Source organism: Hemiscyllium ocellatum, chromosome 31, assembly GCF_020745735.1.
Source record: "Hemiscyllium ocellatum isolate sHemOce1 chromosome 31, sHemOce1.pat.X.cur, whole genome shotgun sequence".
Taxonomy (NCBI): Eukaryota; Metazoa; Chordata; class Chondrichthyes; order Orectolobiformes; family Hemiscylliidae; genus Hemiscyllium; species Hemiscyllium ocellatum.
The window spans coordinates 8769489-8791758 of NC_083431.1; the positions used below are offsets into that span (position 1 = coordinate 8769489).

The 22270-nt window shown below is 39.5% G+C and overlaps 1 protein-coding gene across 3 annotated transcripts in view; it reads right to left on the reverse strand.

Annotated features, from left to right (window-relative positions):
• Window positions 1-4556: 4556 nt before the first annotated feature.
• Window positions 4557-22270, reverse strand: part of trim37 (tripartite motif containing 37) — a 108675-nt gene continuing 90961 nt past the window's right edge. Inside the window, exons 22-27 of one of the 3 annotated variants that reach the window (XM_060847838.1) lie at window positions 19178-19309; window positions 18365-18551; window positions 16440-16555; window positions 14181-14330; window positions 12505-12559; window positions 9212-9294 (exon numbers count right to left, since the gene is read on the reverse strand). In XM_060847838.1, coding sequence (XP_060703821.1) covers window position 9294; window positions 12505-12559; window positions 14181-14330; window positions 16440-16555; window positions 18365-18551; window positions 19178-19309 — 641 coding nt within the window. In that variant the 3' untranslated portion in view covers window positions 9212-9293. Of the gene's footprint in view, window positions 9295-12504; window positions 12563-14180; window positions 14331-16439; window positions 16556-18364; window positions 18552-19177; window positions 19310-22270 lie in introns of all 3 variants that reach the window. The other 2 variants (XM_060847837.1, XM_060847836.1) reach the window with 2 other exon arrangements.

Genomic DNA, 22270 nt, shown 5'->3' on the forward strand with positions numbered 1-22270 from the left:
GAGTGTTGCTGAACAAAGAGACCTTGGAGTGCAAGTTCATAGTTCCTTAAAAGTGGAGTCGCAGGTAGATAGGATAGTGAAGAAGGCATTTGGTATGCTTTCTTTTATTGGTCAGAGTATTGAGTACAGGAGTTAGGACTTCATGTTGCAGCTGTACAAGACATTGGTTAGGTCACTGATGGAATATTGCTTGCAATTCTGATCTCCTTCCTAGTGGAAAGATGTAAACTTGAAAAGGTTCAGAAAAGATTTACAAGGATGCTGCCAGGGTTGGAGGATTTGAGGCTGAACTGGCTGGGGCTGTTTTCCCTGGAGAGTCAGAGGTTGAGGGGTAACCTTAAAGAGGTTTACAAAATAATAAGGGGCATGGATAGGATAAATAGACAATATCTTTTCCCTGGGATCGGGGAGTCCAGAACTAGACGGCATAGGTTTAGGGTGAGAGGGGAAAGATATAAAAGGGATCTAAGGTGCAACCTTTTCACGCAGAGGGTGGTATGTGTATGGAATATGCTGCCAGAGGAAGTGGTGGAGGCTGGTACAATTGCAACATTTAAAAGGCATTTGGATGGGTAAATGAATAGGAAGGGATATGAGCCAGGTGCTGGCAGGTGGGACGAGATTGGGTTGGGATATCTGGTCAGCCTGGACGGGTTGGACCAAAAGGGCTGTTTCCATGTTGTACATCTCTATGACTCTAAGAGCCTCACCAACATCCTGTACAATCTCATCATGATGTCCCAACTCCTAAATTCAAAGGTCTGAACTATCTGCAACCCAAATACCCAAAGGCCTACCACCATGAGAGCGAACATCATTAAGAATCTGAACCAAGGTGCAGTTAATTAAATACTTCCCTGCTCTCCATCAAAACAATGTATTTGGGAATGCTGAATTGTTACAGTATTATTAATACAGCTGAAACATTTATCATATTAAAAAAAAGCAAAGTAGAAGACTCTTGTGGTCAGACCCTGCCTCTCAGCCAAGGGGCATGGGTTCAAGTTAAAAAAATGAACTCGTTCAGAGATCGTAAATGTAAGGTACTATGGATGTTGGAAAGTGCTGGAGAAACTCAGCAGGTCTAACAGTATCTCTGGTGAATGTTTCCAGTCTGACATGACTCAACTTCCGAAAATAATTGGTTTCAGAGTGTCCAGACCTTCATCTTTGGGTGTAACCCTGCCTCCCCACCCTAAAAAAGAAAATCACTTAAAATGATTTCAATGCTGCAGTGCAACAATTAATGTAAAAACTGCATCGATGCTCACTTATCATTTTCTTCATAAATTAAACATTTTCTGTTTGGAAAAGACTTGCAAACACCTTTTGGCTTCTGGAGCTAAAGGAAAATGCGGTGAAGGCCCTCCCTGTTGTTTAGCCTCTCCCTTCTCTCTGGAACTGTGCACGATTCACCTCCCCCAGTGAAAAGTAAAACGTCAGGGAGGTTTGAGTGTGAACCAACTGGGCCATCTGTTCCACAATGTGATTTCACACACAATTGAAAATCCAAGAACAAAATGAATTTAAGAGTAAAAAGGTAATGATTGCAGGTAACTTTCAATGACTTTTAACTGGAATCTATTTGTCCCATACATGGTTACTTTCAATCTTAACTGTCAGATAGCAAGATCTGTGGTATATAATTTCTCCCCATTAAATTATATATAATGACATTCAATAGCACTTCTGCTTTGAATATCTGTGAGTCATCACAGTTGGGTGACTCACACCAAGCTTTGGAGGCAGATCCTAGACTGCAGCATTAGATTTAAAAAAAAAGAACATACAGTCAGTACCCACTTCTTGGAATGATTACTTTGAGCAGAGGAGTTGAAGATTGTCAGCAGTTGCTAACACTGCAAAGGACAAATCACTCTCCCATCAGGATTGATGGGCGGACAACAAAAGAAAGGCAGTGGGAATCCCATCCTCCAGGCACGGTCTGAATGAACTCAGAATGGATTCATACTTCTTGTCAGGGGAAATGCTTTCATCTGTTTTATCAAAGGCATCAATTTAAGAGTCACAAAAGAATTTCATACAAATATGTTCACACTGTTCAGAGCCCACAGTGGAAACCCAGAGTTTAATGATTCATTCACATTGTGGAAATGGTATCTGAGAGGGAGAATTATTTCAGTCCTTATCCACTATTTATCAAACAGATTCAGTAATATTTGTTCTTTTTGCATCATTGTGCATTATGTCCGGAAGGGCAATAGGAACGATGTTGGAGGTAATGGCCTAGCGATATTATCACTGGACTATTAATCCAGAGATCCAACTGCCCTGGCAGACTGTAGAATTTAAAAAACATCTTGAATTGAAAGTGTATTGATGACTGTGAAATCATTATGTGGAGGTGCCGGTGTTGGACTGGGGTGGACAAAGTTAAAAATCACATACCACAAGATTATAATCCAACAAATTTATTTGGAAACACTAGCTTTTGGATTGCTGCCCCTTCATTAGGTAGCTGTGGAACAGGATCATAAGACACAATTTATAGCAAAAGATTACAGTGTCATGTAACTGAAACAATATATTGAACAAACCTAGGATGCTGTTAAGTCTTTCACCTTTTAGAATGGATTGCAAGTTTCAGTTCATTAATATGTAAATCTCAGAACTTTTTTAAAGTCACATTCTCAAGATAACTTAATGTTTTATTAAGAAAAAGTGACATCTCAGTTCATACAATGCATGAAAGATGTGAGGTTCATCTGTCTGTATCCCAATCTTGAGTCAGACTGGTTCTATTTCTAAAATACGAATTTATAAAATGTTACATGAGTGACTGCCTGCATATTGCCAATCTCTGAGCACCATCCTACAACTCGTCCGCTTCATCCTTGACCACCACATGACTCGGCCAACGTTGTCTCTCTCATATGCTACAGGCAAGGATGCCCCAAGGCACAGTATACTGGCAAGACCAAGCAGATGCTACGACAACGGATGAATGGGCACCGTGCAACAATCACCAGAAAGAGATGTTCCCTCCCAGTTGGGGAACACCTCAGTCAGGATCTACAGGTGACCATTCTCCACGACAGACTTTGGGATACGCAACAATGCAGAGTGGCCGAGCAGAGGCTGAAAGCCGAGTTTGGTATCATGAGGATGGCCTCAGCCGGGACCCTGGATTCAGGTCACATTACAGGTGACCCCACTACACTATACACTCTCTCGCTCAGGCTTATACTCCGCCACACTCACTCACATACACAATCAAGCAAGCATACATGCAAACACACTCTCACGCACACTTACACACTCTCTCCCTCTCATACATACACTCTCACAGACAAATCTACGGGGTGAATTTGCCTTTGCAGAAATGTATATGCAGACATTTTACTTTGCTCAAAAAGCATATAATATACAGGCAGTCAACCCATATTACATTTTTATAAATTCCTACTTTGGAAATAGAACCAGTCTGCCTCAAGATTGGGATACAGACAGATTTTAAACTCACACCTTTAACAGACTGTCAGAGCTGAGATGTTACTTTTTTAAATATAAAAACTTACATTATCTCGAGAATTTGACTTAAAAGTAGTTCTGGGATTTACAGAACCCCAGTCATCTGAACATCAATTACCCAGAGTTTGGATTATCTGAACAAGATATCAAGAGCCCGGAAAAAGTTCTCCATTATCCAAACACTCAGCTATCTAAACAAAATACTCCCCGCCCAGCTCATTCAGATAATCAAGGTTGTTTTGTACACATTAATGAACTGAAACCTGCAACTCATTCTAAAAAATGAAAGACTTAACAGCAATCTAGGTTTGTTCAATATATCATTTCAGTTGCACTGTGATCTTTTGCTATAAATTCTGTGTCTTATGATCCTGCTATCTGATGAAGGAGCAGTGATCTGAAAGCCAGTATTTCCAAATCAACTAGTAACTTCTTGTGTGATTTTTAATTATGAAATCATTGTTATTGTTGGAAATCCATCTGGTTCACTAATGTCTTTTAGAGAAGGAAACTGACATCCTTACCTGGTTTGACTCTTAACCCTCTGGACAAATAGGAATTGGCAATAAATGACCGCCTAGCTAGTAATGTCCACTTCCCATGAATGACCTTAAAATTTATTATAGAGGTAGGTGTGTGTGTGTGTGTGTGTGTGTGTGTGTGTGTGTGTGTGTGTGTGTGTACACGCGCGAGAGAGAAAGGCAGACAGACTCTCTCTGTTAGATAGGCAGAAATAAGGAGACAAGACAACAGAAAGAAATGGTGACAGAGTCAAAGAAACCAACAGAGAACAAGAGCAGATAGAGATAAAACTCAGACATTCAAGAGTTAGAAAGACGTACAGGCCAAGAGATATAGAAAGATTGACAGAGACACATAGCCCAAAGACAGCAAATAAACATGACTAAAATTAAACAGAAACACAGATTCAAAAAGAACATTTAATGATTTCTCAGCAAGCAACTATTGATTGTTTTAGATTATTAGCAGTTTGTGATACTGGATAACAACAATGACAACAACAAAAATGACTGGACAACAAAGCAAAAACGGATCAAGTCAATTCAATAGTTTTAAGATGGTGTGAAGATAGATGATGTCGTAGTTACGTCATTGGGAATCCAGAACACCCAGGTTAATGCTCTAGGGATTTGAACTCTCACTATGGCGGATAGTGAATTTTGAATTCAATATTAAAATAAATCTGGAAAGAAAGTTTGCTAAATGGTGCCCACAAGGCTGGTTGTTGTTTGGAAATGTCTTTCAGTGAAGGAAATCTGCTGACTTTTAAGTGTTCAGCTAACATATGACGCCAAACTGGCCCTTGGATAATAAACGCAGTCGGTGACACACATTCAAAGAATGGAAAAAAATACAAATTTATTTTTTTCTGCATCATGCTATAAGGGGAGGCTGGAACATTTTCCCTGGAGTCCAGGAGGCTGAGGGGTTACCTTATAGAGGTTTATAAAATCATGAGGGACAGAGAAAGTAAATAGCAAAGGTCTTTTTCCCAGGAAAGGGGAATCCAAAACTAGTTGGCATAGGTCTAAGGTGAGAGGGGAAAGATTTAAAAGGGGACACGAGGGACAACGTTTTCCAGAGAGTTGTGTGTATGTGGAACAAGCTGCCAGAGGAAGTGGTAGAGATAGATACAATTCCTACATTTAGAAGGCATTTGGGCAGGTACATGGATAGGAAAGGTTTAGAGGGATATGGGTCAGATGCAAGAAAATTGGGCCATTTCAACTCAGAAAACCTGCTTGAAATGGACAAGTTGGGCCAAAAAGCCTATTTCCATGCTGTAAACATCTACGACTCTAGATGTCTCCATCAAAATCCTAGAAAGGGGAGACAAGCTGAATTGGTTTACTTACAAAGATTTGGACAGATTCAACTGGCCTAATTTGGTACATGAGTACGTATTGTGTTTCTCCCTCCTGCTTTTCTTCTTTCAAAACAAAAATCAGCCAAACGATTAATTCTTGGTTATCAGACCAGACCTCTTGTCAGGGTGTTGAGGTGGCACCTGAGAGCCTAAGTAGCAAAAGGATTCTCAGTAAACAGCAGTCCCTTCAATATATGCTTCTCCACATTTCACACTGTTGAACATGGACTCACATCTGTAACAGCTACCCATTATAATACTAAAGGATCCTGTAAAATATCATGGCTCAAGGACAAAGTCCAACATTAAAAGAAAGAACAGGTATTTATTCTTGACCACATTAGCAAATTTTTCAATTAAGTCTTTTTGAAGCATACTGTTGTAATGTGGAAAATCTGGCAACCAATCTGTGTGCAGCAAACACCCACAAGCAGCAATGAGATAAATACTGGATAAATTTGTATCTTAGTGATGTAAGGGATCAATAGTGGCTGTGAACAACAGGGAGAATTACTTTGGTTGTTGTTAAAATAATGCCAAGTCATCTCCTCGGTCCACCCGAGAGGACAGATGGGTTCTGTAACAAAAACAGAAACTGATAGATGCTAGTTTCTCTATGGAGAGAAAACAGAGTTAATCTTTTGAGTCCTGTGACCCTTCTTCAGAACTGCCAGATATCATGGGCTGGACAAATACAATTCACACTTCATCGGTATTGTGGAATCTCCGTGCAATTTGGCAACTTAATTTGCAAATACACTCAACATGTTGAATGCATTACGACAGGCACTTTGAGAAGTTCAAGAGACAAAGCATTTTTATAGCAAAGAGCATTCATATTGGTTGCCTACTTTCTCTCAGACTGTAAAATCAACTGCCAAAATCCTACAGTTTTTACATCTCTGAAGAAAGATAGTCCCTTGCTGAAAACTGATTCACTAAACCATCCACCCCTCCCTGTTCAGAGGAAGCAAACCCTGACCAAGAATTAATATCTTTCAGTTTTATTAACTAAAAAAGTGCTTAAATGTGATCATGTAAACACGAGACAGTATTTAAAAAGCAAACACAATATTACATTACAGATAAACCGTAGCTTTTCTAAACAGTATTTCACAGTACAAGGTGCATCACATTCAGAGAGGATTTCACCATGTATCTCACAAACAGCACTCAGTGACTGTACATCAGTAAGCAGCTTTCTACTATACAGATTAGACCACGAGCAATGATTGACAAAGGAACTGTTGCTTGAACTGTAAGTTCCCTCAGTAAGAACCACCCCAGAAAGCACAACACAAAAATAAATTCACAGAAACCAAGACTCCAAAATGCATTTAAAAAAAACTGAAATGTTCAGAGTTAAATATAGCACTGGCAGAATAAGTTAGCTTTTTTTTTGGAGGGGTGGGCGGGGGAGAATACTGATGGTGGTGCGTAAGCAGAATTACAGCAAAGACACATGCATTCAGGGCAAATTATCTATTGCCATCCAAGAGAAGAACTGCAAATAATAGAAAACATATTTAAAAATAAAATCTCTCCACATATGAGCAGGGTCGGTGAAAAAGGATAGAGTCTACATGTCGACCAAACCAGCAGAAACTACCAGAAATATCTACTTATACCAGCAACTATTATTTCATTTTCAGCAACATGGAATGTTTAATTTTGGTACAATTAATTTGAGGACAATGACACTGGACGAAAATATACCGTCAGATTCTAATGCTGACAGAACAAACTGCTATTATGAAGAGAAGCTCAGAGAAGAGGAGACATTTAGCAACCATATAAAGCCTCAGAATTTATGTAAAGGCTTCTCTTAACAGAAAGGAACCAGCTCTTTAACCAGCAGCTTTGAGAATTCCCAGAGGAAGACAGTGGTTTGCACTACTGAGGTACATCTACATAACAAAAAGGAAATCTACAAAATGATTGCCTGTTGGGCCTGCTGTAAGAAAAGCAAATCGCAGAGAAGTGTACCTTTGCGGATCATGCAGAATAGCTGCTCCAAAGCAGGAGATAGAAATAAATAAACAGGGTACTTAGATGGAAAATAAATTCATTTGAAAGCATATGTTGGAATCTTAGCTTCATCTTTAACATAGAAATTATAATTGACAATCAGATGCAAATAACCTTACAACGTGACGAAAGCATTCCCAACTTTTGGAAGAGTATGTTAAATTTTAATCCTGAAGACATCTGGAGTTCATTACTCATAAAACTCCTGACCAGCAGACCACTGAATCTTTCTCCAGAGTTTCCTTCCACACAACAAGATTTGGAGGTGTTCAGCAATCTGATCCAGGGCACAATGGTGCCAAACCGTAGGAGAACTTTTGCTCAGAAATATGTTAGACACTAAGCATCAGGCCCAGAAATCTACAATCATAACTGTGTCAACAATGAGAACTATGGAACAAGTAACCACTGCTCACGGTAATCAAAGCTACAGTATAACTTTACTGTGCAGAGGAGCAATGGACTAGCAGTTAAACATGGCCAGTTAGAACACGGGCACTTAACAGCAATTAATCACAGCAAGGACATAACATTCAGGTAACTTTGCTAAAATGCACATTACATTAAAAGAAAGTACAAAGGCATGAATAGATCAAATTTACAAGTGTGGAGCTAAGTAGTTATTATGTAATATATCACTCTATTCTGTGTTCACTGCATCAGAGACAGGGAAAATACAACACTACACTGTGAATGCCCGTCATCCTGAATCCAAAATGGTCTTCGCATCATAGCATGCATGGAATTACAAAGTCACCTTATATCAGCCAATAATGCCTACTTACTGCTTTATTCGATTAGATTATTAATTTGTTGGTCTACCAAAGTGGGATATTTTACAATCTCACAATCAGTTTAGGCAGTGGTCTGCAATCTGCATAAAAGATAATCCCAAGAGACACAATGGCACTTTTGGGTTACAGCATTGCACCTTCTCCTCCATGGCACCTCCCCAATTTAGTCATGCACTCTGCTGAGGAAAGACCAGATGTGTCCAGGGGACTAGGGCTCATTTTCTGCCAATAAAGAGACAAAGGATTAGCATAACGTTGCCTGCCAGTTGTTCTGGCCAAATATTGGGAATTAGGAGCAGAAAATAATTGTTTGCAAGATACCTTCACCCTCTCACCCAGAAAGAGTTAAAGAAATATATATTTTATGAAAGTTAGCAAGTAGGCTGCTTGAGAAAAGGTGTTCTGACTTGCTTGAGAATACTTAGAGTGGACTGCTCACAAGCTCAGCTACGTTAGAACCAATAATCCAGTGCACAGGACGTTAATAGCAGGACTCACCTGCTGGGCTGCTCCAAAAATAACAGTTTTGTTTAAGTGGCATTTAAGATGCACCCAACCAGCAACTGGTTGCTGAGTATGTTTGTAAACTGGCTTCAATTAAAGAACCTCACCATTTTCCACTTCACTTTAGTGATTATACTTGCAAGCAAATCATTCCAATACATTATCGTTTATTATTAAACTTTTTTCTCCCCCCCCCTCCCTAGAAGATGCAGCCTAAATCCTGAAAAACATTCTGGAAGGAATGTTGCATGACAGGCTTGTGAATAGAAAGTGCAGTTCACACCAGCTCTGAAGGCAACATTCAACAAGAATTCCGACTGTCCATCAAATGGTTGTGTAACTCACTCCATCCCAATGAGGAAACACAGAGAAAGAAAATCCATCAGTGCAAAGGTTTACTGGGATCTTGCTGCAACATACAGCTGGTGTACTGCATGAGTAACAGGCAAGCATTAGCTTCAAATGGGATGTTACAGGTTATTTCCTTTATCCTACTTATTAAAGATGGGCAAATTCCTTTAGCAATCTCTTCCACAGTTTCACCAAAATTTGGATAAAAATGTCTTCCATGGACAAGGTCCTTATGATCTGTGGAGGAAAAAAATATCAAAAATAAATGTTTAGTTGCTCAGATTTCTCTTCCTTTCTTTTCAGATGAAGTAGTCCCGCCAGTTATAATTCTAGCTGCTACAACATAATTTGCAATTTCCTCAACCCTTCTGCGAAGGATTAACTAGCCTCCCCAGTTAATGATATGCTGCAGAGCCACAACCCCATGCTCAGAAATACTCATACATCATTGCAAACAGCGTACTAGATAACATTAGATTCTCCCCAACTGTGTGCCTCAGTTGTCCATTGCTAATTGCTGATATATTGTTTAATTTTATAGAGAGCATAGAGCAATCAATCACATTGCTGTAGGTCTGGAATCATGTGTAAGGATGGCTGATGTCCCACTCTAAAAGCCATTAGTAAACCTGCAGGATTTTTACAACAGGTTGCTTTGCCATCATTACCAAGCAGCATCCAAGGCGCAGGAGAATCGACGTTTCGGGCATGAGCCCTTCTTCAGGAATCAGGAAAGTTTCCTGAAGAAGGGCTCATGCTCAAAACGTCAATTCTCCTGCTCCTTGGATGCTGCCTGACCTGCTGCGCTTTTCCAGCAACACATTTTCAGCATCTGCAGTCCTCACTTTCTCCATCATTACCAAGTCCAGTTTTTAAATTCCAGACTTATTAACAGCCCTGGTGAGGTTTGAGCCCATATCACTTCCTCAATGGCCTTGGATGTCTGGATTACTCACCCACTGACATTACCACCACACCATCTTCCCCAAAGAGAAGCTAGATATCCAGCATTAAGAACAGCCCAGTAGGTCCCTCTCACCCATCATGCATCTTATTGGACCAAAGATCTAAATATTTAGAAGGAAATACATTCTTGCCCGGTAACAAATTAAAGTTTAAATTCTATGGCATTACCTTTCCCTATTGGCAATTTGTAATCCCCCTTGAATAAAAGGAAGACATTTTAGAACAGAAATAAGGAGAAACTTCTTCATCCAGAGAGTGGTGAATCTATGTAATTCATTGCCTCAGAAGGCTATGGAGGCCAGGTCATTAAGTATAGTTAAGATGGAGATAGATAGGTTCTTGATTGTAAAAGGACATCAAAGGTTACGGGCAGAATGGGGTTGAGAAACTTATCAGCCATGATCAAATAGCAGATTAGACACGATGGGCTGAATGGCCTAATTTCTGCTCCTATGTCTCATCTCTGTGGCCTCTTCTATTTTCAACTATCCAGGACACAGGGACAGCTATTTTGAAAAGATATAGGGGTGTTCAAGTTGGTCTCTGAGGGAGTGGTTGGGATGGAGTGTGTGGAAAAAATTAAACTCCAATGAACAAACAAGTAAAGATGTCTTCTGAAGTGCCTGTATTTATTTGTGTTCAAATGTCAATGCTCTGCAAGCAGCCCAAATCAGAAAGGTTGTAGGGATAAAACAGAGCATAGGATGACACTTCAATGTACCATGCATGTACGATATTGCCAATGGGGAGGAGAAAGAATGCACGATAGACCAGAATTGAAGGAATGCAGCATTTACTGGTTGCAGGGCTGGAGAAAGGGTGGGGGAATTGAAACACGTGAAAACAATGGGAGTGCTGGTGGACCAGGAGCTAAAAGTCAGCAAGCACAGAGCAAAGGGTGGATAGTGTTTAGTGTGATGAGAATGCAATCAACACACATTGAATGAACTCAAACTGTTGGAGATGGGAGACAGACCAGGGGACCAACAGCTAGTGAGGATTCAGACAGAATAAGGCACAGGAGAAGATGGGTGTTAAGACAGAAGGTGAAGTCAGTGTTTGGTAACGGACAGGTTCTGGGGTGGAAGCTCAGTTCACTGTCAAAGGTTGTGAACACTCCGGTTCAGTCCGAAACAGGGGTATCAGAGATTAGTGATGGAAATTTGTGACAGGGACTTTGGTTTTCCTACTGTTTTACTGGAGGAAGTTTCAGTTCATCCAGTACTGGATGCTGGGAAGTCTGACAATACAAAGTTAGTGGAGTTGAGAAAGGGGATGATAGATGCAGTCACAGTGCACATGTGTAGTCTAATGTATTCCTGAATGAGACTGGTGTAGACTTGTACTAGCTGAGAAATGAGAGGGGTGAAGGACAGACTCTCAGGAAACTCCAGAGATGGGAAGTGAAGACATTGTAAATTCGCTGACTGAACAAGTAAGAATAGAACTTGATGTGAATTAAGATATAAGTACCTGATGTAAAAGATTGGAGTGTAGCAGGAGAGCAATGTCAAGTCTCGAGGGAATGAATGCCTAGTCTGAGCATTCACACTCAGATTTGCATGGAGATGTTTGTGGAGAATGGTGTGATCAGCAATGTAAAGACTTCAGACAAATTGAGAATAAAGAGTAGAGAGGACATCATTGTTGCTTTAAATAGGGCCATTTCAGTCCTTTGGCGGAACAGACATACTGGGAGAGTTTCAAACCAGGGATATTTTGGGAGGTGACTGCATACAAGGCCTTTGGACAAAATGAAGGTTTGAGATGAGCAGCAGTTTACAAGGGCAGCAGGCTCAAAGACCTTTGTTTTAAAAAAAAGAGTGATGACAGTATATAGAACCAGAAACACAGTTAATAGCAGAAGCTAGCATGGTGCAGCAGGAAGATAAAATGAGTGGTCAATGTTTTAACAACAAGGGTGTAACAGCTGTACAGAGTCTCAATCTTAGTGACAAAATAGTCCATGTGCTCTGCTGGAGATGTAAATGAGGTAAGACTGTTGATAGTGGAGAAAAGGGGTGAAGGGGTGAGGGTTAATTTTTTTGCATTCCATGATGATTCTAGTGTAACAACCAATGAGCAGCTTTGGTAGTTTTGGTAAAGCAGGACCTAATAGAGTTTGGCTGGTCTAGTCAAATCATGCTGTGAATCAACTGTATATCAATTTTGCAATGTTGTGTCAAATGACCATGGTGAGACAAGGCATGAAAAATGGACATTTGAGTATGATTGAGCAGAAATATGCTGGTGAATGGTGCTCAAAGACCAGATTTTCTGTTGAGTGTAGGCCAAGAAGCTGGAAGTTAGAGAGAGGTTGTGGTTGAGTTGATGGTGGGGGAAAGCTGGCACTGAGTGGGGGGTTTTCACTTTAAAGCAAAATGACAACGTTGATGCTGGTCTTTTGATTCAGTGCATTGTGTACTTTTAGATGCAATACATTGAGCTCAAAATGAACACAAAAAGCTTCTGTTCACTTACTACTCTTTTGCATCTCCATTGACAAAATTGGTGTTTCCAGAATTGCCCAAATCACCTGCTTGAAAAGAAAATACACATTGTATAGATCTCAAATTTTCCTCCTTTGAACATATTAAATTTATGATTTATCAAGTTGACAGCGAGGGAATTGGATCATAAACTCTCCTGTAGTTTGAGGGTTGCAAAGCTGTAAAGTTGACTGGCTGGAGACATATGGCAGGGTGCAGGGGTGGGGTTGCCTGTTACTCAACTAATGAAAATTCAAAAAACTGTTCACCCTTATGTAGCATCTTTTATTTCCAAAAGATCAGGATGAAATGAGAAATTCCCTTTGTGTTTTTAGTCAGCCATACTCCTCCTCCTATCACTGTGTTGACAAGCTTTCCGCAGCAGCCATTCTCCACCAGAGTAGGTTGGTTTTTCCTCCTCACTTCTATCCCTCCACAGTAAACTGCATTGTAGATGATCACCCAGCAGACTGCTGCAGAAATTTTAAAAAAGAACCCTTGTTTTATTAGCACCCTCTCAAATTTCATTTGCCCCTTTCAACCCATGAAGGCGTTGAGTGTTTATGATCCTACAAGTATCAAGTGTCCTTTTGACTTTGAACAATTGGCTGTTAATCAACTGTGAAGCTTCACAGTGAGCATTAACAAGCTATTTGAGTGCAAGGTGTGGGATGTATTACAAAATCAGCTGAATTCTGTCCTTACCCAGTATTCACTCTCACTTCCAGAGACTAGTGGAGGAATACACTGGAGCTTGAACCTAGGTCGAGAGTATCAAGACCAACTAACAGAATCCCCTATTGATGGCCCCTTGCCTTCCCAGCTGAAATGATCAAACAGTAGGAGCTAAGATTAAATGGCAGATCTCTACGATCTCTGCAATTTCACTGGATGAAGTAACCAAGTAATATTGTTGAAGATGCTTTTATAAAGAGCCAGTCGTGTTCACATATCATAAAAATAACTGAAATTTGAGAACATTATGACATTTATGCAAATGGAATAAATGCTTTCAGGAGAGGTTATTAGGAACGACAGCTTGAGTAAAGTAAGTGGAACAAAGGAGATACATTTGAAAAGTTGTCTACACCAGTCCGGTGGATTGTTGAAACAATATTACTAAAGGTACAACTGATGAGAATTTGTGGAAGTTAATCTATTCTTGTTGTGGAGACTTTCATATTATAAACAAGTTTGAAAGCAATGTTCAAATAATTTATTGGCATCAGAATTGAATTGTAATTTAGGATTTATTTGATAATGTAAATACCATTAAGGGCAAAACTTTCCAAACTTCCAGGATAATAAAAAGTTCAAACAAGACAATCCTCTTGACAAGAAAGTAAATGTAAATAAAAACCAAGCATCAGCTTTATCAGGGCGAATTGTTGTGTTTGGATCCTACATCAAAACTAATTACAATGAAATGGTACACACCACTAAAAATGCCATAGTTTGCTGTCTCTTTTCAACTTGTTGACCAATTGGACACTTTCAACATTGTATTTTTGTTTCAGCATTAATCCAAATTTCTTTGCATGTATATGCAAATCATCCAAAAATCTTCCAATTATGTCAAAGTTTTTAAAGAAGTTTACCAATCATTGACAACTTAAAAACAAAATTTATTGCCAGCACCCATCCAAGAATGAATACGTAGAATCCTACCTTCTCCAGAATTTTGAGTAGTGAAGTTATGAGTCACAAGCTCTGTGGCCATGTTCCCTTCTTGCTCCTCAATCTCAGTTTCACATTCACTCTCACTATCACTGCTCATACCAGGAAGTAAATGAAGGGCCTTTTTCTGAAGCAATGCAACTGCAAAAAGAACAAGATTAAGTTGAGAGGATTAAGAAAAAAAGTTGGATGATGCACAAGAGCACAAGGATTCAGTGTGTAAAATTACAAGACCTTAAAAGTAAGTAATCGTTCAAATGGAAGATCATAATTTAATATTAAATGTATATGAATCCATATAACAGCCGCAGTAAGAGATCTATTATCAGCTTTGGGCTCCATGTTGTAAAATGTTGAGGCAACCAAAGACAGAGCAGCAGTGATTCACAATGGTGCTGCCTGAAAAGAAGAATTACAAATAAGACGACAAAAACTTCACAAAGTGCAGTTATATTTGTTAGAACCTTATGGCCCTTTGAGCCTTGCAGCCACACAACAGGATTATAACGGAGCCTGAGCTTCAACTTCACTTTCATGTATGATCCCTCATTTGAAGAGATCCCTAAAATCCCTTAAATACATTCAACGAAGGAGCTTTACTTCTCGAGTACAGGATTCCAAAGATTCGAAACAATTGACCCTTTATCCTAAGACTATGCCCCGTGATCTAGAATCCTCAATCAGTGAAAACAACATTTCAGTATCTATCTTGTCAAGTCTTTTCAGAACCTTAAACTGAGGAGAAATGGGGGGGGGGGGGGAAGAAGAGGAGATAAAAGGAACAGATTAATTCCAGTGCCTGAGTCATCCCAAAAATGTAAACACAGGATTATGAATGCCTTAGGACAAGATAGGAGAAAACTTTCTTCAAACAGTTAAGTTGTGAAGCAAATGTTTAAATTAGGAACTTCAATTAAATAAATTAAGAATTGGTGATTGAAGAAAAAAGGATGTGGGGACTGGGACAAGACAGAGTTAGAGCCATTGCTCATGTAGGCATACAACTACACATGTTGAGAGTGGGTCAAATAACATCATAGAAATTTCAACATGGTTATGTACAGTTCTATGAGAAAGTGAGGACTGCAGATGCTGGAGATCAGAGTCGAGAGTGTAGTGCTGGAAAAGCACAGCAGGTCAGACAGCATCCGAGGCGCAAGAGCATTGACGTTCGGGCATTAGCCCTTTGTCAGGAATGAAGGACCAAAATGTCGATCCTCCTGCTCCTCGGATGCTGCCTGACCTGCTGCGCTTTTCCAGCACCACACTCTCGACTATGTGTAGTTCTACGTATGTTATATCTGCTATTCGTTAACATGAAGGGCAGATAAAACCACAGTGTGGATGAAGGACAGATATGGTGGTTGATGTGTTTCATATTGGATATCCAACTCGGGGCTTTCCCAAATAAAGGCAAAATATAGTGAATGCTGAAAATCTGAAATAAAAACAGAAAATGCTAGAGAGAGAAACTGAGCGCAATATGACTTCTTTACAGCTATGCCCAGTTTTGAAGCAGTCAAATCAGACTCAAAACATTAACTCTGTTTGCCTCTCCACAGGCACCATCTGACCTAAGTTTCACCACATTTTATTGGATCAATGGATTTAGCATAGCTAAAGCTGCTTTTTGGTTGGCATTTCTATAACAGGACTATTATTTTATCACCACACTTACTATATGGCAAGTGAACACAAGCAAAACAAAGCCAAGAAGTTTTGAAGTCAACAACAGATCTTGGAATAGGCATGCCTACAAGCAAAGATGCTCTGGATTTAAACAGTGGTTAGCATCTCACAGGTAAATGTGCACTACCCTCATACATGTTCCCTATGGAGTTGTGCAGTGAAGTTACATTCATTGTGCAGTGCAAACGAGGCCCTTCGACCAATCAAATCTTTACCACCAAAATACACTAACTCCACTTACCCGCACTAGGCCCATAGCTTTCAATGTTCTGACACTTCAAGTGTTTATCCAAGTACCTTTTAGAAGGTTTCTTGCCTCAGGTAGTGCATTCCAGAATTACATACCCTCTGGATGAAAAAGCTTTTCTTCAAATCCCCTCTGCACCTCCTGCCCTTTTCTTTAAAATTATGCCCATTGCTCTCTGGCAAAACTAAACCATTCACTTTCACAGCATTCAACATTAGAATTCATTGAGGCATGGCAATAGCATACTCATTTGCCTTGGCATCTTCCCAGCAAAGTAACAGAAATTTCAAAGGCGTTACGAGATGAGATTTTACCTTCTTCTGGCCTACCCGATGTATCCTCAAGAGGTGAAACACGTGTTCCTGCAGTGCTTGCATTATCAGAGTCAGAACATTGCTGGTTGTCTGTTAAACTGCACTGGGTTACTGACCTGAAAGCAAACAGAGAATATGAGGGGTCAATATGAGATGTTCAAATTACACACAAGCAATTTCACTTAAATGCTATTCTTGTCAACTCAATTTGTCTAAAACCATTATTTGACTGCTAACCCATTAAATAAAAGTACTTATTCAGCTTGATGGTGCACACTTGGAATTGAATCAGATAATTCAACTATTCCATTGACTCTAAAAGCAATATCATGAGTACATTTAATCTTTATTTTACTCTGAACATTAAACTACATCACTAACATTTCCTTTCAAAAATAAGTTTTTTTTTGGTTGGCAAAATGTGACTATCATGGTGGAGACTATAAACCAAATCAGTCTACAATCATAAATACAGCAAGGGGAAAAAAAAGTAAAACAAAAGTCTAATTAAATATACACAACACAGTAGAACCAAACTATCAGCACGCCTCAGTGACATTCTTGCATTTTGTTTTCAGAAGGTAGAGTTTAAACTCCATGTTAGGACTTGAGCAAGTAAGTGAGGCCCACAGTACGAGTGATGTGCTGCCTTTTCAGCATGTAAAACTTAAAATGAATCATTCAGCAAAACACAGTACAAACTACTCAGTTTACCAAGCTTGCTCTGCTATTCAGTTGGATTGTGGCTGATTTGGCTGTGGCCTCAACTCCACTTTCTTGCCTAATCTTATTGATTAACAATCTACCTGTACCTTAAAAAGTATTCAATGATCCTGTATCCATTGCTCTGAGGAAGAAAGTTTCAAAATCTCTAAACCTTCTGGAAAAAAGAATCTTCACATAAATGGAAAATTCCTTACTTTAAGGAGCATCCTCCCACCATCCCAGTACTTCTGAAAGGAGGAAAAATCCTTTCGGTATCCACCTGGTCAAGTCACCTCAGGATCTTGTATGTTTCAATAAGATCACCTCACATTCTTCTGAACTTCAACAGATACAGGCCCAACCTATTCCAACCTCTCTTCAGAAAGTAACCTTTTCATTCCAGGTATCAATTGATTGTATCTTCTTTGAACTGTGAATGTATTTATATCCTTTCTTAAATAAGGAGTACAAAACTGTACACAGCATGGCAGGCGTGGTCTCACCAACGCTCTGTACAACTCAAGTAAAACATCTATACTTATCTATTCTGTTCTTCTTGTAATGGACAACAATCCATTTGCTTTCCTAATCACTTACAGTATCTCCATACTAACAGTGATTCATTATCAAGACACCCAGATCCCCTTCTCCACAAGCAGTTTGTGTGAATATTGAAAGACAAATGACACAGTTCAAAGAGCAGGAAGTTCTCCTGATGTCCTGAACAGAAATTCTCACTAAAATGAACTAAAATGTCTACATGTCCCACTGTTCTGAAGAGTCATAATAGATTTGAAACGTTAACTGTTTCTTTCTCCAGATGCTGTCAAACCTACTGAGTTTATCCAAGATCATCTGTTTCTTTCAGATTTCCAGCATTTCACTTCTATTTGTCTCATTTGATGCTTTCAGGAATTTTGGGTTTATACTGACGGTTGTTTGTCTACTTGACAACAGGAGCTACATTTCGAAAGTAATTTGGACTTATAATGAATAGCGATAAATTCAAATGAAGCCCTTTCATAAATAATGACATCTGTTCTCCTGGGTCCTGTTATCCCATTTGGGAGCATTTTAAATTTGAGAATACAAGTTGCCCAATTATTTCCCTCAGTTTGGAAATAATTATAAAACAGATAACTGCACAGCTGCACAAAGAGGAGGCTGGTTGCAATTCAACACAAGATAAATACTTAAATTTACACTTCATGCACGCTCACCCTAAACTGGCAACTTTCCGTGTAATTTCAAGTGCTGCCAGTCCATTCAATGCAGTGTTACTGAACTGGTCAGATGCAGTAACAGTAAAAGCTCTGTCCTCAGCCTTACAGGTTGATGGAGCTTCCAAGTCATTTGCCTTGATTACAGAATGTGGTGATCCTCGTCTACTGCTAGGCTTTGACAGTCCTACATTAAAAAAAATTAGAACATTAGAAATTTAGAAAGAAATCCCAAATGATTTGCTAGAATCTATATTAACCTCTTGCTTGCACCAATAGATGTAATCCAAGTTTGATATTCAAGAGCTCAGGAGAAGATTTTGTTGACTATATCCTATTAATTGCTACTAAATACTTGGACTTTTTTTATGCAAAACAGGTTTACCACATCAGATATTATGTGCAAATACACATTGCAGAAAACATCAGAAGGACAGCAGTGGGAGCCAGAAGTGGAATGCAACAGAGTATATGTAACACTAAGCTGGATTATACTTGTAGACATTTCAACAAGCATGGCTACAAGGCTTGGAGGGAGAGAGAGAGGATGCTTGGCCAGATCTTGGTTGGACAAATTTTGTTGTGTTAAATCATTTATCATTACTGAGACGGTCAGATGTAAAGAACGTCTGTTGTAAAAAGGTGTATTTTTCAAACAGCAAATCATGCTGTATATTTTAAGTGCGGAATTTATAAAATCTACGCAAAATCATCTGCTTCAATAATTGTGAGGCTTTGCTTTTGGATTTATTCAACCTTGTGACAAAGCATCAAATTTAAACAAAAATGACTAAAACAAAGTAAGATAGTTACCTGTTGTGCTGGATTGACAATTTTCTTGGCAGTGGAGATCTTTATCACCACATTCCAGAGCTCTACGGAGAGAGAAACTAGTCCCTGAACTTGAGCGACTATGTCTTGGAGATCCACACTTCTTTGTAGATGCTGAAAGGAAAAATCGAAGGGAGTGAATTTACAAGTTCACAGCTCATCTGTTTTGCTGTACCCCACAAACTCAATTGGTAATACTTGGAAACCATGCTACTGCTTTTTAAAGAAAAAACATTAAGATAGATTGGAGTGCAAAAGCAGGATTGTTACTTGACAAATAATCTGGATTCAGAAACTTTAAATGTTTAAATTCAAAAGTCCATTTACAAACAAGTCCATGAGAACCTGAAGACAGTAAATGACAGGGCAAAATTGTGGTAGTGTTTACAGTTTCTCTTTTCTTCACAGAAACAGAGAGATCTCTTCACTGAGATCAATTTACCTCATTGTTCAAATTTGTTAGATTCTTCCCACAAACCCGGACTCTGCTCACTTGAGTATTTTTTCCCGTTTTTTTTAAAAGCAAAGTCCTTTTCACAATGTGCTCACCAAATTGAATTCATGTTCACAGGGCATTTACTGCTCTGACGTCAAAAGGCACTGGCTCAGGGTGACCAGGATGTACACTCAAGCGAATCAGTCCCGTTTCCAAGGCAACTCCATTCTGATCGCTCAGCACTAAATTCCAGCATTTAAGAACATTTCACTAAATATTTAGTGCTTTTCTTTCAGTGTCTTTGACTGCCTGGATTTTTTTTTGAGGAAGGGTAAGAGGGAAATTTCAATCAGGCACTGAATGGAAAGAGAGTCACTAATACATTGTTCTACAAAAGAGTACAATTAATTCTGAACAGTCTGAATTTAACTTTTAAACAAGTGTAGTCAATTCCAAATGGGCTAGGCATTATGAGCAACAAATGCTTAGAGGTTTGATGCCTGATTGGTGCCACTTGTGGAGCTCCAGTGTTTTTGGGTTAGCAGGAGCATAAATACCATTTCCAACAGAAACTGTGAAAGGAGATCCATTTGTATTTTGTTATAAAAGATTTTCAGTATATTTTAAGTAATGCTTAGTTAGCCCAAAACTGGATTCAGTGAAAAACAGTGCCCTCTACTGGAAGTGCACATTCATGCTATTGTTTGAGGGCTGCCAATGACTGGGCTATGGTGCCTCCTCGTGACTCCCACACACATTTGGAAAAAAGTCACTTGGATGAGGAAGTGCAAGAGTCACGACACTCATGACGCATCTACAGCCAGAACAGGAAAGAATGGGAGAAAACTGAAGAAATATACCTTATATTGCCCTCATTCTACTAAGACCGAGATAACTGGAAATAGCAATGCATTTTGCAATTCACACTAGTACCTGTTTACCAGCTATATCATTAAGTAATTTCTATAAGGATAGTTGGTAAGTTTCTAAATTAACCTCTTAGTGAATCAAGTGGTGAATGATGCCACTTCTATTACTTGGTTGCTATATTTTGGATGGGTTTCACGATAGATGGTGACAAGTTTGCCCTACATTCCAAACATGGCTCAGCAAATCTTTACAAGCCACAGATTTCAACCAAACCTTTCAAATGGACTTTGAATTGAATCACTTCTCAGGATCAGCAACACTCAAGTAACTGCTGTTGGGTTTGACTGGTTTATCAGATCCCATCCACCCCTATTGACTCTAACAGTTACCATAACGCTTGCTGAAGAGGGAGGGAATAGCGTCAAAGTGTGAAAGCTATGATTGGCATTTTACAGTACTTAATAATCATAACCCTCAACAGACCATGAGTGGTAGGTGAAGATCTGTTATCAGTCTTCACCTAATCAACTAATTCAAATTTTCCTCTGCAGAAAAAAAGAAACTGCTGGAAGTGGACAGCAGATCCATTAGCATTTATTTCAGAATTTCAGTTTTTAGTAAGGTGAGCTTTACTTCAGTATTAGTTAGTCCAGAACTGGATTCAGCGAAACACAACATCGGTCATACATTTAATGGCTTGCACCCCTGTTATCTAATTATAAAGGTAAAGGAATACTAAGGGCTGGGGGGAAAAAGCACATTGAGTGTTATGTGCACAATGACTCAAATCAGTGAATCCCTACAAGTGTGAAGCAGGCCTTTTGACCCATTGAGACCAAACTGACCCTCGCACCCAGATCCACCACATCCCTATAACTGTGCACTTCTCATGCTAATCCATCCAGCCTGACCATCCCTAGATACTGTTGGCAATTTAGCATAGCCAATCCACCTAACCTGCATATCTTTGGACTGTGGGAGGAAACCCACACAGATATGAGCTAATGGTAAGATTCTTGGTAGTGTAGATGAACAGAGAGATCTGTGTCCAGGTACATAGATCCTTGGAAGTTAACACCCAGGTTGCGAGGGTTGATACAAAGGCATACGGTTTGTTAGCTTTTAATCGGTAGAGAGAATGAGTTTTGGAACCATGGGATCATACTTCAGCTGTACAAAACTCTGGTGCGGCCACATTTGGAGTATTGCGTACAGTTCTGGTCACTGCATTATAGGAAGGATGTGGAATTAGAGTGTAGGTTTGCTCGCTGAGCTGTAGGTTTGATATCCAGACGTTTCATTACCTGGCTCGGTAACATCATCAGTGGCGACCTCCAAGTGAAGCGAAGCTGTTGTCTCCTGCTTTCTATTTATATCTTTCTCCGGGATGGGGTTCCTGGGTTTGTGGTGATGTCATTTCCTGCTCATTTTCTGAGGGGTTGATAGATGGTATCTACATCTATGTGCTTGTTTATGGCATTGTGGTTGGAGTGCCAGGCCTCTAGGAATTCTCTGGCATGTCTTTGCTTAGCTTGTCCCAGGATAGATGTGTTGTCCCAGTTGAAATGGTGTTTTTTTTCATCCGTGTGTAGGGCTATGAGGGATAGGGGGTTGTGTCTTTTTGTGGCTAGCTGGTGTTCATGTATCCTGGTGGCTAACTTTCTTCCTGTTTGTCCTACGTAGTGTTTGTGGCAGTTCTTGCATGGAATTTTATAGATGACGTTGGTTTTGTCCATGGGTTGTACTGGGTCTTTTAAGTTTGTTAGTTT